Genomic DNA, 17,297 nt, shown 5'->3' with positions numbered 1-17,297 from the left:
TACTAAGAACAGACACAAGTACTGAAGTTGAAAATGTGATTAAGAAACTTCTAGCAGGGATTTCCTGGTGGTCCAGGGGCTAAGACTCTGTGCTCCCAAAGCAGAGGGCCCAGATCTGATCCCTGCAGAAGGAACAAGATCACACAGGCCACAAATAAGACCCAGCACAGTTAAGTGAGTGAATGAATGAATAACTAAATTTTTTTAAAAAAAAAGAAATTTCCAACAAACAAAAGTCAAGAGCCAGATGGCTAAACAGGTGAAGTCTATCAAATGCTTAAAGAATAATTAACACCTATCATTGTGAATCCCTTCCAAAATTTGAAGAGAAATGAACACTCTCAAGTTCAATCTACAAGGCCACCATCACCCTAATACTAAAACCAGGTAAAGATAATACAAAAAAAGAAAATTACAGGCCAACATCACTGGTGAACACAGAAGCAAAACTCCTCAACAGAATACTAGCAAACTGAATCCAACAATGTAGTAAAAGGATCATATGCCATAATCAAGTGGGATTTATCCTAGATGCAAAGATTCTTCAAAATATGCAAACCAATCAATGTGATACATCATATTAACAAACTAAAGAATAAAAATCATATGATCATCTCAATAGATGCAGAGAGAGCTTTCAGAAAGATTCAGCACACATTTATGATGAAAAGTCTCCAGAAGTAGGCACAGAGGGAACCTACGTCAACATAACAAAGGCCATATGTAACAAACCCACAGCAAATATTCTTTTCAGTGGTAGGGACTGACAGCATTTCCTCTAAGGTCAGGAATAAGAAAAGGATGTCCACTCTTACCACTGTTATCCAACACAGTTTTGGAATTCCTAACCACAGCAATCAAAGAAGAAGAAAGAAAGAAAAGGAATCCAAATTGGAAGAAGTAAAACTGTCACTGCTTGCAAGTAACATGAGCCTATACATAGAAAACCCTGAAGATGCTACCAGAAAACGTCCAGAGCTCATCAGTGAATTTTGTAAAGTTGCAAGATAGAAAATTAATATACAGAAATGTCTTGCATTCTTATATGCTAACAACAAAAGATCAGAAAGAGAAATCAAGGAAACAATTCCATTTACCATGGCATCAAAAAGAATAAAATACCTATGAATAAACCTACCTTAGAAGGGAAAGACCTATACTCAGAAAAGTATAAGATACTGATGAAAGGAATCAAAGATGACACAAATAGATGGAAAGACAGAGCATTTTCTTGGTTTGGAAGAATCAATATTGTGAAAATTACTATACTACCCAAAGCAATCTACAGATTCAATGCAAATTGCCAATTGCATTTTTCACAAAATTAGAACAAAACATTTTACAATTTGTATGGAGACACAAAAGACCCCAAATAGCCAAAGGAATCTTCAGTTCTAGAAAAAGTGAAGTTGATGGAATCAGGCTCCCTGACTTAAGACTATACTACAAAGCTACAATCATCAAAATAGTATGGTACTGGCACAAAAACAGAAGTATAGATTAGTGGAAAAGGACAGGAAGTCCAGAATAAACCCACACACCTATGGTCACCTAGTCTATGACAAAGGAGGCAAGACAATACAATAGAGAAAAGACAGTCTCTTCAGTAAGTGATGCCGGAAAAACTGGACAGCTACATGTAAACAAGTGAAATTAGAATAATTCTTAATACCGTACACATAAATAAGCTCAAAATGGATTAAAGACCTAAATGAAAGGCCAGCTCCTATAAAACTCTTAAGAGGAAAACATACGCAGAACACTCTTTTACATAAATCACAGCAAAATTGTTTTTGATCCACCTCCTAGAGTAATGAAAGTAAAAATAAAAATAAACAAATGGGACCTAATTAAACTTAAAATCTTTTGCACAGCAAAGGAAACCATAAACAAAACAAAAAGACAACCCCTCAGAATGGGAGAAAGTATTTGCAAATGAAGTAACAATTAAGGGCTTTATCTCCAAAATAAACAAAGAGTTCATTCAGCTCAATATCAAAAAATCAAACTGAATCAAAAAAGCAAAATGGGCAGAAGCCCTAAATAGACATTTCCCCAAGGAAGATACACAGATGACTAAAAAGCACATGAAAACAAGCTTATCATCACTAATTATTAGAGAAATACAAAACAAAGCTACTACAAGGTATCACCTCACACTGGTCAGAATGGCCATCGCCAAAAATCTATAAACAATAAATTGTGGAGAGGATGTGGAGAAAAGGAAACCATCCTATGATGTTGGTAGGAATGTAAATTTGTACAGGCACTATGGAGATCAGTATGGAGTTTCCTTAAAAATTAAAACTAGAGCTACAATATGGTCCAGGAATCTCAGTCCTGGGCATAGCCAGAGAAAACCATGAATCAAAAAGATACACACACCTCAGTTTTGATTGCAGCACTATTTATAATAGCCAGGACAACCTAAATGTCCTAAACAACCTAAATGTACATCAGCAGAGGAATGGATGAAGAAGATGTGGTGCATAGAATATTACTATATGGAATACTCCATATAGTAATTCCATAAGTAATATGGAATATTACTTAACCTTAAAAAAGAATGAAATAACACCATTTGCAGAAACATGGGTAGACCCAGATATTTTCTTTCCGAGTGAAGTAAGTTATATAGATAAAGATAAATATCATATTATATTGCCTATATGTGGAAGATAAAAGAAAAGGTACAAAACAGGATTAAAGTTACAGATGTAGAAAACAAATTTATGGTTCCAATGGGGTTGGGGACAGATAAATTTGGAGATGGGATGGACATATATGTGTTACTATATATAAAATAGATAACTAATAGAGACCTAAATCAAATCCCTTATGATCATACAGTGGAAGTGAGAAAAGATTTAAGGGACTAGATCTGATAGACAGAGTGCCTGGTGAACTATGGACGGAGGTTCATGACATTGTACAGGAGACAGGAATCAAGACTATCCCCAAGAAAAAGAACTGCAAAAAAGCAAAATGGCTGTCTGGGGAGGCCTTACAAATAGCTGTGAAAAGAAGGGAAGCAAAAAGCAAAGGAGAAAATGAAAGATATACCCATTTGAATGCAGAGTTCCAAAGACTAAAAAGGAGACATAAGAAAGCCTTCCTCAGCGATCAATGCAAAGAAATAGAGGAAAACAACAGAATGGGAAGACTAGAGACCTCTTCAAGAAAATTAGAGATACCAAGGGAACATTTCATGCAAAGATGGGCTCAATAAAGGACAGAAATGGAATGGACATAATAGAAGCAGAAGATATTAAGAAGAGGTGGCAAGAATACACAGAAAAACTGTACAAAAAAGATCTTCATGTCCCAGATAATCATGATGGTGTGATCACTCACCTAGACCCAGATATCAGCCCTGGGATTTCTTTGAAAGGAATGATGCTAAAGCTGAAACTCCAGTACTTTGGCCACTTCATGCGAAGAGTTGACTCATTGGAAAAGACTCTGATGCTGGGAGGGATTGGGGGCAGGAGGAGAAGGGGACGACAGAGGATGAGATGGCTGGATGGCATCACGGACTCGATGGACGTGAGTCTGAGTGAACTCCGGGAGTTGGTGATGGACAGGGAGGCCTGGCGTGCTGCGATTCATGGGGTCGCAAAGAGTCGGACACGACTGAGCGACTGAACTGAACTGAACTGAGACCCAGATATCCTGGAATGTGAAGTCAAGTGGGCCTTAGGAAGCATCATACAAACAAAGCTAGTGGAATTCCAGTTGAGCTATTTCAAATCCTGAAAGATGATGCTGTGAAAGTGCTGCACTCAGTGTGCCAGCAAATTTGGAAAACTCAGCATTGGCCACAGGACTAGAAAAAGTCAGTTTTCATTCCAATCAAAAAGAAAAAAGGCAATGCCAAAATATGCTCAAACTCCCGCACAATTGCACTCATCTCACACGCTAGTAAAGTAATGCTCAAAATTCTCCAAGCCAGGCTTCAGAAATACGTGAACCGTGAACTTCCAGATGTTCAAGCTGGTTTTAGAAAAGACAGAGGAACCAGAGATCAAATTGCCAACATCCGCTGGATCATCGAAAAATCAAGAAAGTTCCAGGAAAACATCTATTTCTGCTTTATTGACTATGCCAAAGCCTTTGACTGTGTGGATCACAATAAACTGTGGAAAATTCTGAAAGAGATGGAATACCAGACCACCTGACCTGCCTCCCGAGAAATCTGTATACAGGTCAGGAAGCACCAGTTAGAACTGGACAGGGAACAACAGACTGGTTCCAAATAGGAAAATGAGTACATCAAGGCTGTATATTGTCACCCTGCTTATTTAACTTATATGCAGAGAACATCATGAGAAACGCTGAGCTGGAAGAAGCACAAGCTGGAATTAAGAATGCCAGGAGAAATATCAATAACCTCAGATATGCAGATGACACCACCCTTATGGCAGAAAGTGAAGAGGAACTAAAAAGCCTCTTGATGAAAGTGAAAGAGGAGCATGAAAAAGTTGGCTTAAAGCTCAATATTCAGAAAACTAAGATCATGGCATCCAGTCCCATCACTTCATGGGAAATAGATGGGGAAACAGTAGCTGATTTTATTTTTTTGGGCTCCGAAAATCACTGCACATGGTGATTGCAGCCATGAAATTAAAAGATGCTTGCTCCTTGGAAGGAAAGTTATGACCAACCTAGACAGCATATTAAAAAGCAGAGACATTATTTTGCCAACAAAGGTCAGTCTAGTCAAGGGTATGGTTTTTCCAGTGGTCATGTATGGATGTGAGAGTTGGGCTATAAAGCAAGCTGAGTGCAGAAGAATTGATGCTTTTGAACTGTGGTGTTGGAGAAGACTCTTGAGAGCCCTTGGATTGCAAGGAGATCCAATCAGTCCATCCTAAAGGAGACCAGTCCTGGGTGTTCATTGGAAGGACTGATGTGAAGCTGAGGCTCCAATACTTTGGGCACTTGATACAAAGAGCTGACTCATTGGAAAAGACCCTGATGCTGGGAAAGATTGAGGGCAGGAGGAGAAGGGGACGACAGAGGATGAGATGGTTGGATGGCATCACTGATTCAATGGACATGCAATTGGGCAAATTCCTGGAGATGGTGAGGGACAGGTAAGCCTGGTATGCTGCAGTCCATGGGACTGGGAGGAGTTGGACATGACTTGGTGACTGAACAACAAACATGTATATATACATGTATATGTATTAAACTATATTAAAAAAATTTTTTTAAGAAAAAAGAAAGTAAAATGAACAACAGAAGAGCTGTAAGTTGGATCTGTATTCAGGACCTTATTTACCTCTAAAAGCCTGAAAAATAACCCCTCAGTTGCTCTGAGGGAACTGCTCTGAAGAGGCAGGGAGAGAAACCAGTGTATAGGTGATCTTTGGATAGGGAATACATGAAGTCAAGCACACATCTCACTAAAATACCACTAGTCACCAGGAACAGATATTTCAGTTAATGATTTTAGTGCTTTTCTATGTGTGGAAAGATGCAAGAATCTGGGTTCATTAAAATTCTCCCTAAGATATACATAACACTATCTAATGGGCCTGTTCTTCCAAAACACAGAGTACTTCATCCTATTTTCACCCTGAATTCCTTTCAGGGCACACTATCAATCCATGACTGAAACGCTAAAGACTTAGACCTTCTAGAACCGGATGGTAGGCAATATTCTTTGTTTTACAATATTCTTTACTTAGTTAAAGCTAAGAAGAATCGAAATCTTCTTGTTCCTGCAGACTTGGGCAAGGGCAATAAGAAGTTAGACAATGCAATAACACATAGAGACACATTTGCTCATAACTTTGTAAATTAAGGTGAACTTTTCATTTAGCACTTAAAACACATCTTAAATATCTATTGTGGGGGTTCCCTGGTGGTCCAGTGGTTAAGAATCCACCTTGTCACACAAGGAAAACTGGTTCAGTCCTTGGTCCAGTAAGATCCCACATACCTCGAAGCAATTAAGCCCATGTGCCACAACTGCTGAGCCAGCGCTCCGGAGCCCTCGAGCTGCAACTACTGAAGCCCGAACACCTAGAGCCTGTGCTCCACAACAACAGAAGCCACCTCAATAAGAAACCCGCACACCACAACGATGAGTAGCCCCAGCTCGCTGCAACTAGAGAAAGCCCGCGCACAGCAGTAAAGAGCCACCGCAGCCAAAGAACCGAATGACTAAATAACCTCAGTGTGAAGTGTGAAGCCGCTCATCGTGTCCGACTCTGTGCGCCCCGTGGACGGCAGCCCACCAGGCTCCTCCGTCCATGGGATTCTCCAGGCGAGAACACTGGAGTGGGCTGCCATTTCCGTCTCCAGGGGATCTTCCCAACCCAGGGATCGAAGCCAGGTCTCCCGCATTGCAGGCAGACGCTTTAACCTCTGAGCCACCAGGGAAGCCCTAAGGTTTATATATATATATTTTTTTAAAAAATAAACCTTAAAATATATATATATATATATGTTTATATATATATATATATATATATATATATATATATATATAGTGGGAATCAGCTGAAATTCTCCAAATACTATAACTGAAATTTAATAAGGCACATAATGGTTATGCTCAGAACTAGTCCATATTTCTCCATCTTGTGCATTTCTTTCTTTCTACCCTTTCCCCCTTACTTCCTGTAACTCCAGTCCTATAGCTTATTTATTCCTGTGGATACGTTCTTAATTGCAGTTACTTCAAATTCTATCAATTAGTTAAACATTTCTCAATATCTAGTGAGTTAGAGGTAGTGTTAGGGGCTGTAACAGATGAAACATGAGTGCGATAAGAGAGAAATTAGTATCTGCAATATTGTGGTTTAGAAGCATGCCAGGGCCTTTAGTACATATCTTTATTATTATTATTTTCTTATTATTTATAAGTCTACAGTTCAGAACCTACAGAATACTCTGGGTACATGAATCAGATAGCATTTACCATAAATATGGAAACAGAGAGAGAAAGTCTGTGGTATAGAATGAGAGCATTGGCTCAAAATGTGGTATGTGAACCAAGACTGCAAGCTATGTTACTTCAGTCATGTCCAACTCTTTGAGACCGCATGGACTGCAGCCCACCAGGCTCCTCTGTCCATGGGATTCTCCAGAGAAGAATACGGGAGTAGGTTGCCACACCCTCCTCCAGGGGATCTTCCCAACCCAGGGATCAAACCCACCTCTCTTAGGTCTCCTGCATTGGCAGGCAGGTTCTTTACCACTAGTACCACCTGGGAAGCCACTAACACCAATAAAAACAATTAGTTCAAGTCCAAGGCAATATATTAATATTTAAATGCTAAATTGTACACTGAGACCCTAAATCTGGCATGGTAAATTCCCAGCTCAGGTACCACTACCGGGCCCTGCCTCCCCTGCACAAACATTCACAGCTGACTCTGGCTCTTATGCTCAAGAGGTTCTAACTCTTATCAGTGGGTCCCAGTTGTGTGCACACTCAGTAGCATCCAACTCATTGTGACCCCATGGACCTTAGCCCACCAGGCTTCTCTTTCCATGGAATTTTTCTAGGCAAGAATACTGGAGTGGGTTGCCATTTCCTCCTCCAAGGGATCTTCCCAACCCAGGGATCAAACCTGCATCTCCTGCACTGGCAGGCAGATTCTTTACTATAAGCACCACCTGGATAGTGGCCTCAAAATCCCTGGCAGAACCCCTCCAGACCGTCATTATCAAATGACTACAGCAAGTATTCAGCAGAGCTCTATTTGCCATCACTATCTCGAATGGAGAGCAGTTCCAGTCCTTCTACCTGGGAGGGAACGGGTGGAGGCAGGGATGCAGAGCAAAGGATAATGTGGGTGCTTAGCCATCAGTGCTTGGTCAACTGCTGTTACTGAACGCCTGGTACTTGCCAGGCGGAAGTTCCGATTTTCCTCTTAAATTGCTAAAACAAAAAAAAAGAAGTTGTAAAACTTGTACCCAGCACTCTCTGCTGCTGCTGCTGCTGCTAAGTCGCTTCAGTCGTGTCCAACTCTGTGCGACCACATAGATGGCAGCCCACCAGGCTCCCCTGTCCCTGGGATTCTCCAGGCAAGAACACTGGAGTGGGTTGCCATTTCCTTCTCCAATGCATGAAAGGGAAAAGTGAAAGTGAAGTCGCTCAGTCGTGTCTGACTGTTAGTGACCCCATGGACTGCAGCCTACCAGGCTCCTTCATCCATGGGATTTTCCAGACAAGAATAACCTCTCTAAGAAGCTGTATTAGTTTCTTAGGACTGCAATATCAAAGTACCACAAACTGGGTAGCTTAAAATCACAGTATTGTCTCACAGTTCTGAAGCTGGGAGTCTGAATCCAAAGTGTTAAAAAGACCTTGCTCCTGAAAAGGAGCATCCTGAAACCTGCAAACGGATGCTTCCTTGCTTCTCTCCAACTTCTAGTCTTTGGGCGCTCTTTGGCATTTCTAGGCTTGCAGCCCCATAACTCAAATATCTTCCTTTGTCGTTATGTGGCATTCTCCCTCTGGCTCTCTGTCTTCACTCAGCTATCCTCTTTTATAATGCAACTATCCTATTTCCAAATAAGGTCACATTCTATAGTACCAAGGGTTAGGACTTCCACATGGCTTTTGGAGAACATGATTCAATCTGTAACCAGAGCTCAACCAGAAAACCTCTTCATCCCTACCATTTTAAATGATACCAAAAAAAAAAAAGAGCAATGGATAAGATACCAATTTAAAAAGCATCAGCCCCCAGTGATCATGAGCCTCTGCTTAAAAACTCTAGGGACCATGTAGTTACAGTACTTGAAATTAATCCCCCCTGATATCATGCCCAAATCGGCCCACCGGTAACAATTCAGCAATGTGAGCCTGCAGGTGGCAGCCTCTGGGATATTTGAAGTGTCCAAGTCCACGTGGTTTCTTTCACCAGCTTAGTGTCCCCACATCCCTTCATCTTTCATCCTGACACCTTTATGGCTGCTCTGTCCCATGTGGGCTCCAGTTGGTCTTCCTTCTTAAACTGTAATATTAGTCACCAGGCAAAACACCCTGAAACATACTGAAATGATTCATGTCCCTTGTTGAGAAACTGGAGGCATTTGCTGTCTTGTCACTGACTTGGAAAAAAGCCATCTGGTCTTCTTCTGAGTGCTCTGCCAGTTGATGTCCCCCTCATCCTGAATGCACACAGTTCTCCAAACTTCGAGAAAATCAAAGAGACTAAGGCAGAGTACATCATGAGAAACGCTGGACTGGAAGAAACACAAGCTGGAATCAAGATTGCCTGGAGAAATATCAATAACCTCAGATATGCAGATGACACCACCCTTATGGCAGAAAGTGAAGGTGAAGGTGAAGGTGAAGTCGCTCAGTCGTGTCCGACTCTTTGCAACCCCGTGGACTGTAACCTACTAGGCTTCTCCATCCATAGGATTCTCCAGGCAAGAATACTGGAGTGGATTGCCATTTCCTTCTCCAGGGGATCTTCCCAACCCAGGGATCGAACCCAGGTCTCCCGCATTGGAGGCAGACACTTTAACCTCTGAGCCACCAAAAGCCTCTTGATGAAAGTGAAAGTGGAGAGTGAAAAAGTTGGCCTAAAGCTCAACATTCAGAAAACGAAGATCATGGCATCCGGTCCCATCACTTCATGGAAATATATGTGGAAACAGTGTCAAGACTTTATTTTGGGGGGCTCCAAAATCACTGCAGATGGTGACTGCAGCCATGAAATTAAAAGATGCTTACTCCTTGGAAGAAAAGTTATGATCAACCTAGACAGTATATTCAAAAGCAGAGACATTACTTTGCTGACTAAGGTCCGTCTAGTCAAGGCTATGGTTTTTCCTGTGGTCATGTATGGATGTGAGAGTTGGACTGTGAAGAAGGCTGAGCGCCGAAGAATTGATGCTTTTGAACTGTGGTGTTGGAGAAGACTCTTGGGAGTCTCTTGGACTGCAAGGAGATCCAACCAGTCCATTTTGAAGGAGATCAGCCCTGGGATTTCTTTGGAAGGAATGATGCTAAAGCTGAAACTCCAGTACTTTGGCCACCTCATGCGAAGAGTTGACTCATTGGAAAAGACTCTGATGCTGGAAGGGATTGGGAGCAGGAGGAGAAGGGGATGAAGAGGATGAGATGGCTGGATGGCATCACTGACTCTACGGACATGAGTGTGAGTGAACTCCAGGAGTTGGTGATGGACAGGGAGGCCTGGCGTGCTGCGATTCATGAGGTCGCAAAGAGTTGGACACAACTGAGCAACTGAACCGAACCGAACTGAGACATTAAATTAACTACAAGTCATTAAATTGACTCAGTGATCTAGAAGTTCCCAGCATCATTTAGCTAAGGAGTTTCTCAACCATAGAACTATTGATATTTGCCTCTCTTGATATTTTCCCTTTGTTGTGGGGTTGGGCACTGCAGGATATCTAACAGCATCCTTGATCTCCACCCATTAGATGACAGTGGCACTATCTTCAGTTGTGACCAAAAAAAAAAAAAAAAAAAAACCATCTCCAGTCATTGCCAAGTGTCACCCAGGGTCAAAACCATCCCCAGTTGAGAACCACTATATTATCTGGTCCCATCACTTCATGGAAATAGATGGGAAACAGTGGAAACAGTGTCAGACTTTATTTTCCAGTGGTCATGTATGGATGCGAGAGTTGGACTGTGAAGAGCACCAAAGAACTGATGCTTTTGACCTGTGGTGTTGGAGAAGACTCTTGAGAATAAGCTGAAACTCCAATACTTTGGCCACCTCATGCAAAGAGTTGACTCATTGGGAAAGACCCTGGGAGGGATTGGGGACAGGGGGAGAAGGGGACGACAGAAGATTAGATGGCTGGATGGCATCACTGACTCAATGGACATGAGTTTGAGTGAACTCCGGGAGTTGGTGATGGACAGAGAGGCCTGGCGTGCTGTGATTCATGGGGTCGCAAATAGTCAGACATGATTGAGCGACTGAACTGAAATGAACTGATACAGTCTTTAGGGGGCTTCCCAGGTGGCTCAGTGATAAAGAACCTGCCTGCCAGTGCAGGAGATGCAGATGTGGGTTTAATCCCTGGGTAAGGAAAAGCCCCTAGAGTAGGAAATACCAGCTGGCTCCAGTATTCTTACTTGGAAAATCTCATGGACAGAAGAGCCTGGAGGGCCACAGCCCACAGGGTCCCAAAGAGTCGGACTGTGCAGGCATGCATACTATCTTTAACATTTCACGGAAGCCTAGCAATTTTTGGCAAGAAAACTGTTAACACCAAGGAGAAATCCAGAAAATATACCTGAAACGTTTGTGGATGCAAGAGTCCATGCCTCCATCTTCCTGGGTATACAAACTGTGCATTCTATGTGCTCAGTCACTCAGTCGTGTTCGAGTCTGTGGCCCCATGGACTGCAGCCCACCAGGCTCCTCTGTCCACGGGATTTTCCAGGCAAGAACACTGAAGCCGGTTGCCATTTACTACTCCAGAAGATCTTCCCAACCCAAAGGTTGAAACTGCATCTCTCACGTCTCCTGCATTAGTAGGCAGATTCTTTACCACTAGCATCATCTGGGAAGCCCATGCATTCTGTATTTCTGCATAATTTCCAGAAGCTAAGTGAGTCCTCACCTCACATCTTTCATCTGTGTATCACTTACCTCTCCACACATCCCACTCCAACAACAAGTGCAAAGAATGAGGAGGGAGCTGAAGGCAGCTGGTGGCCAAGTTTCTCTCCTTTCATTATGTCAAAATCTAACAATAATCACCCCTCAAATCTACCCTCAGACATCCCATTCCTCACCATTAAATAGGTTTAGGTAAAAGAGATGTGCTATACACATGACATAAAATAAAAACAGCACTGGTAATAAATCGATGGAAATTTTCATTTTTATTGATAAAGCATGATTTCCTATTGAATACATAATCAAGTATAATTAACAACATAACAATACTCTAACATTTAAAATTTAAGCTTTCAGAATCACCCTGGTTCAATATATAAAGCTTTAGTTTCTCTGAATATGTTTCATTTCAATAGTATCCTTCTTATATGCAAACAAGGTCTTAAAATAGATTTATGAATAAAATTTTATAAAGCCTACTGTGTACAGAAGAAATTGACTCTACCACATCAACTGCACCTCAGTAAAAATCCAAAACATAAAGGTGTGAAGGACCAGAACAGAGCCACATTCTATTAAATCTATCAAAGATAAATCTTAAAGGTCTGTAAGTAGAACATGGAACTATCCTCTACCACTGATTCAATACCCTGACAGAAGAGTGGTAAATCATGGCCTCATGACATGGAATTTTTCTTGAATATGTACCAATATCATCTTTATTACAAAGACACACATACCAATGTGTAAGTGTCCTGTGAAGGGAGAAACTCAGAAATCACGCAGGAAATATCTATTTTCCTGTGTTATAACTCCTGAAATGAAACAGCAACATTTTATGGAATGATGCATGCGGCACTGTCTTATGATGAGGCACATGAAAACACAACTCAATGGCTAGAAATAGTTTTGAAACAAGCCTACACACAACTGATATATTCTTCATTTAAAATGTATATTTATTGCTTAGTTTCCTGAAGAAAGTAGTGATAAAAATAACTGCACCTCAAATTACTCCCAATACAACTTAAGATATTTAATATTAACATGAATATCAATTGAGTAGATGACAGGAAATTTTTAACTTCTTAAATGTGCTATGCTTTACTGGAATTTGAAAACAAACAAAAAATAGATTATTCTTCTAATGGAAGCCTCTTAGGGTATATAAGGGTATATATATATTTATTTATTTATTTATTTAGGGTATATAAGGTTCTGAAGCTTCTCCAAGAGTCAGTCCACCAACTGTCTCAAATTTACAAAATGCAAAAAAATGATGCACCCACAAATAAGTAATGGCACCTGGACTCATGGGAGCTACTTAATGAGCTCCAAGTAAGTACTGTCTTTATGATAAAGAACCTTGTCAGGGAGGTATTTACAACATATTTTTATAAAAATCAGTATTAAACTTCAATAAAGCAAATTAGAAGTGAGGTTGTTACAAAAAAACCTCCAGATTACATGCTGGAAGACTAATAAAATGGCTCCTTTAAAGAATGATAAAGAAAAATCATAACTCCAATTTTTAAAACTGGATGGTCAGAAATGATATCAGAATGAATGATATCAAAATAATTGAACTGGATCAAAAGAATCAAAATAAAGATTACTAGTATTCTATTGCCAGAATATTTGTAACTAAATTTAACATAAAAAGAAATTATGGTTAAATATAACCTTTTTTAAAAAAATTATTACACTCAGGCTCAAAAAATGGAAGCAAGGAGAATTATGCTATGTACAATTCTGAAAATTCCCACATGTAGAATATGGCATTGCATATGTAAGTAACAAACTGTTAGGCAATAAGCATATATCTGGATTTTAACACAATGTTCCACAAATTACAATGTAACCAAAATACCAAAGTTATTGTTAGAGCATTTTTAAAAACATAAAGTATAATAGGACAATACAATAAGAGGAATTTTTTCATTGACCCAACATATTTTAATGTGTTTTAATTACTTTTTTAGAATTATAACTGAAGGCAGTAACATGTTGAAACCAAATATAATAGCGTTGATCTGTCCTTGAATTTATGCGGCTACTAGTTATTCCCAACATTCCATGTCTGGAACCCCTGGCCAGTCAAAACTGGAAGCAACATATGCTGGTGTCTTAGTAATGAGGTTCCCACTCAGCAGGAAAGAAGGAGAGACTTCAGATTTATACCAGTAAATGAAATTGAGGGCACTGGAGAAGTTTCACCATCAGGAAAGTATGAGGCAAAAAACATGGTTTTTAGTATTGTTACCCATACTAAGTGTAGAAAAGAGTTAATAATGTCAATTCCTGCTACTACTGCTCTCCTTTAACCCAGATGCCTGTGGCTTTTTTGGACCCTTTTCATCCCAGCCCATGGCTGTCACAGACCCTGCCTCCAAGAGGCATCCCCACTGCCCGCACACCTCCAACCACGGACAGCCCTCTCCCCATTCCGTCCGCTCCTGCTTTTCCTCCTCAATCCCATCCTCCTCCTCTCTTTCAATACATTTTAATACATCTGTAATGTATTTTTAATACATTAAAATATTAGTTACAAGGTGAGTGTTTAACCTGAACTCCAAAATAATTCACAAAAAAAAAATCAGACCTCTAGTTTTTAAATGAGGAAATACAGTTTTAAAAAGCTACACCGTCTTCCAATGGCTTTCCATTCTTGTGTTCCCTAAGATTCTATACTTGAAGTCTGGTATGAACAGTATATAAGCTACAGAATCGAAAGCTATTGATGGGCAGTCTGAGTTTCTCTGGGCAGCGGGGCTGGGAAGCAGGATCCTTTGCCAACACCCTCCTCCAAGTTCATTTTAAGATACTTTCACCAAAGAAGTCCTAACATATAAAAGCCAAAAATCCCACACAGGAAGGCCCAAACCCAAGTGTCTTTTTCAGATCAGACTGTTTCAGAGGGGTAACACAAAGTAAAAACGTTTCCCCACTTGAAAGTATATACAAGAGAATTATACATTTGTTATTTAACTGCTCTCTCTCCATAGACTACCCTCTAAGAATCTCTTTTCTAAATTCAGATTTCAAGCTTTAAAAACCTGAATATTAGTAATTCCTACCTTTGTGTCCAAAATATCCATAAGCAATCCATGAATATCCACTCCACTATAATTTCTTTAAATTCACTAAAATAAAAACATTCTTTTCAAAATTCACTTTAAAATATATTATTTGTATATTTTAATTTTGGATTTATTTTTAAACAGCTGAAAATACTATAATGCAGCTTCTTTGCAGCCCATAACAATTACATTTCTACATCCCCTTGAGACAAATCCTGGGTTTAGGAGTAAAATTAAACTACTTTTTAGATTTAATAAAAGATCTTAAAATATTTCAATGTTTTTCAAATGGAAAGAAGAAAGAAAGAAGGGAAGGAAAGGAAGAATGAAAAAAGAGGTGAGAAAAGAGGACAAACAGGAAAGGGAGGAGAAAGGAATCTTTCTTTAAAACTTCACTCACATAAATGAGTATTATCCTTCTGAATACCAGGTAACCAACGAGCCAGATGCTCAAAATTCAAGAATCTTCTGTAAGGTTCGGAGCATGCATTAGATGTCAGTGGACAGCTGGTGGTCTGATGCTCACACACCTGAATCTAGAAGGTTCCACAGGACCCTGGCCAACAATGTACAGCACTTCACATCTCTCTGACCCCCATCAAACCCCAGCTTCTTTCCCAGACCACAGGGAGGTCAGTCTGCTGAAACTCATACAGGATTTGGTTGTGTCCCCCTGGTGGCTCAGATGGTAAAGAATCTACCTGCAATGCAGGAGACCTGGGTTCAAGCCCTCGGTTGGGAAAATCCCCAGGAGAAGAGAATGGCTACCCACTCCAGCATTCTTGGGGAGAATTCCATGGACAGAGGAGCCTGGTGAGCCACAGTCCATGGGGTCGTAAAGAGTCAGACACAACTGAGTGGCTAACACTTTCACTTTCCAACTGAGCATTCCCCATGATTCACATGTGTCTCCTGGTCTAGGATCTTCCTGTCCAAGTCCCATAAGGCACGTGTGGCAATGCTCTCTGACTCTCAGCCTGAACAAAGCCTGCGTGTGGGGCTGGAAGCTGGGTACACAGAGAAGATCACCCAGGGCTCCTCTGATCACTTCCCAGTGACCTCAACCTCTGAGCCACGGGCAGGACAGTAAAGCCCAGTCTCTCTGCTTCCCTCCAGAGGGAAAACAGGCAAAAAGCAAGGGATGGGGTATGTGACTACATCTGAAGTGGAACAACATCATTAGCCTTTAAAAAAGAAAAATCACCACCTCCATCCTAAAGAAAAACACTACATCTGATCAAGAAAGATATACTGAGACCATGGGCTTCCCAGGAGGCACTAGTGGGAAAGAACCTGTCTGCCAATTCAGGAGACATGGGTTCGATCCCTGGGTGGGGAAGATCCTCTGGAGGAGGGCATGGCAACCCACTCCAGTATTCTTGCCTAGAGAATCCCATGGACAGAGGAGCCTGGCGGCTTCATAGGATCAAAACGAGTCGCACAGGACTGAAGCGACTTAGCACAGCAGAGCACAGCACTGGGACCGCTGGGGTGGGTGGGGGTGGGCAGGGGTTTGGGTTGGATACAGAAGGCACAGAACAAGCTCTTCCCTTGGGCTTGTTTCACCCTTACTACTAAAGCAGAGACTGACATATAGCAGTGCTTAAGAATCCAGGCTCACTTACTTCTTCTAGAAAATGAAAAGAATCATCTAAAATAATGCATTTATTCTGGAGAAAACAACACCTCCAAAAAAAATCCTAAAAGATTTTAAGAAGGGGAAATAAAAGAATACAGCTGCAATAATCCTTATTTTTGTTCCACACAGAAGTCAGGGGGAAAAAAACATCTATGCAGCTACACATACAAGGACCTGTTGTTATTAATACATTTCCCCCACTTCTACCCTCCTCCCAACTCATAAAAAGAAAAACATTGATTTTTCCAAACAGAGGTAATATCTGATTATGAAGACAAGACAGTCGCATGTGGCTTTTGGAAATGCAAGTGTTTCATGCAGTCTTTAGGAATCAAATCACGGCCAACGCTGCAAGGAGAACAGAAGCGCGAGGCAGAGCAGGAGGAGGTGGGCGGCCAGGCGCGGGAGGCGGGCCGAGGCCGCGCGGTCGCAGGGGCCGCAGGCGAGCGCATCCCCGCAGAGGTCACAGGAGGTCAGCTGCGCTCTGGAGTTGTAGCTTCTCACGGCTCGCCGCCCTGTTCAAAGAGGCAGACGTCGCTTTAGATGCCTCCTGAGTTTAGAAACAGGTACTCTGCCAAAACTTAAGTGCCTTTGGATACACTTTTCTGAGTTTTCCGTTCTTCACATAATTTTAGTTTTCTTTACAAGAAAAACAGCAAAACTGCTCACAAGGAGCCCAAACTGCAAAGCAAGTCCAGGAGAGAAACAGTGTTTTCAAGTCCCGTTTCTGTACCACCGGCAGCTGGCCGGCATTAAAAGAGAAAAAAACAGACCCTAGCTGCACAGCTCAGGTCAAGCGCAACCTGAAACCCTTCCTGGAAAAGGAAAGGCTGTACCTTGAGGATGTTTTAATCTCCTTGAGACTTCATTTTTGGATGACATTTTCTATGTCTTCAAGTACTAATCATTAGAACTACTGAAGAGAAATATATTTACTTGGACTTTATTTTAAAATCCAAAAATATGAAAAGAACTCTGTGTCATGCCTCATTTCAGTGT

The 17,297-nt window shown here is 41.0% G+C and overlaps 1 protein-coding gene across 1 annotated transcript in view; it reads right to left on the bottom strand.

Moving 5' to 3' along the window:
* Positions 1–11,826: 11,826 nt before the first annotated feature.
* The window catches only part of CD109 (CD109 molecule), a 139,800-nt gene continuing 134,329 nt past the window's right edge, over positions 11,827–17,297 (bottom strand). Inside the window, exon 33 of the mRNA XM_012182386.4 lies at positions 11,827–16,813. Coding sequence (XP_012037776.3) covers positions 16,635–16,813 — 179 coding nt within the window. The 3' untranslated portion in view covers positions 11,827–16,634. The remainder of the gene's footprint in view (positions 16,814–17,297) is intronic.

The sequence above is a fragment of the Ovis aries genome, chromosome 8 (genome assembly GCF_016772045.2).
Source record: "Ovis aries strain OAR_USU_Benz2616 breed Rambouillet chromosome 8, ARS-UI_Ramb_v3.0, whole genome shotgun sequence".
NCBI classification, from domain to species: Eukaryota; Metazoa; Chordata; class Mammalia; order Artiodactyla; family Bovidae; genus Ovis; species Ovis aries.
The sequence above is the reverse complement of the archived record's forward strand: the minus strand, read 5'-3'. Positions and strand labels throughout refer to the sequence as shown.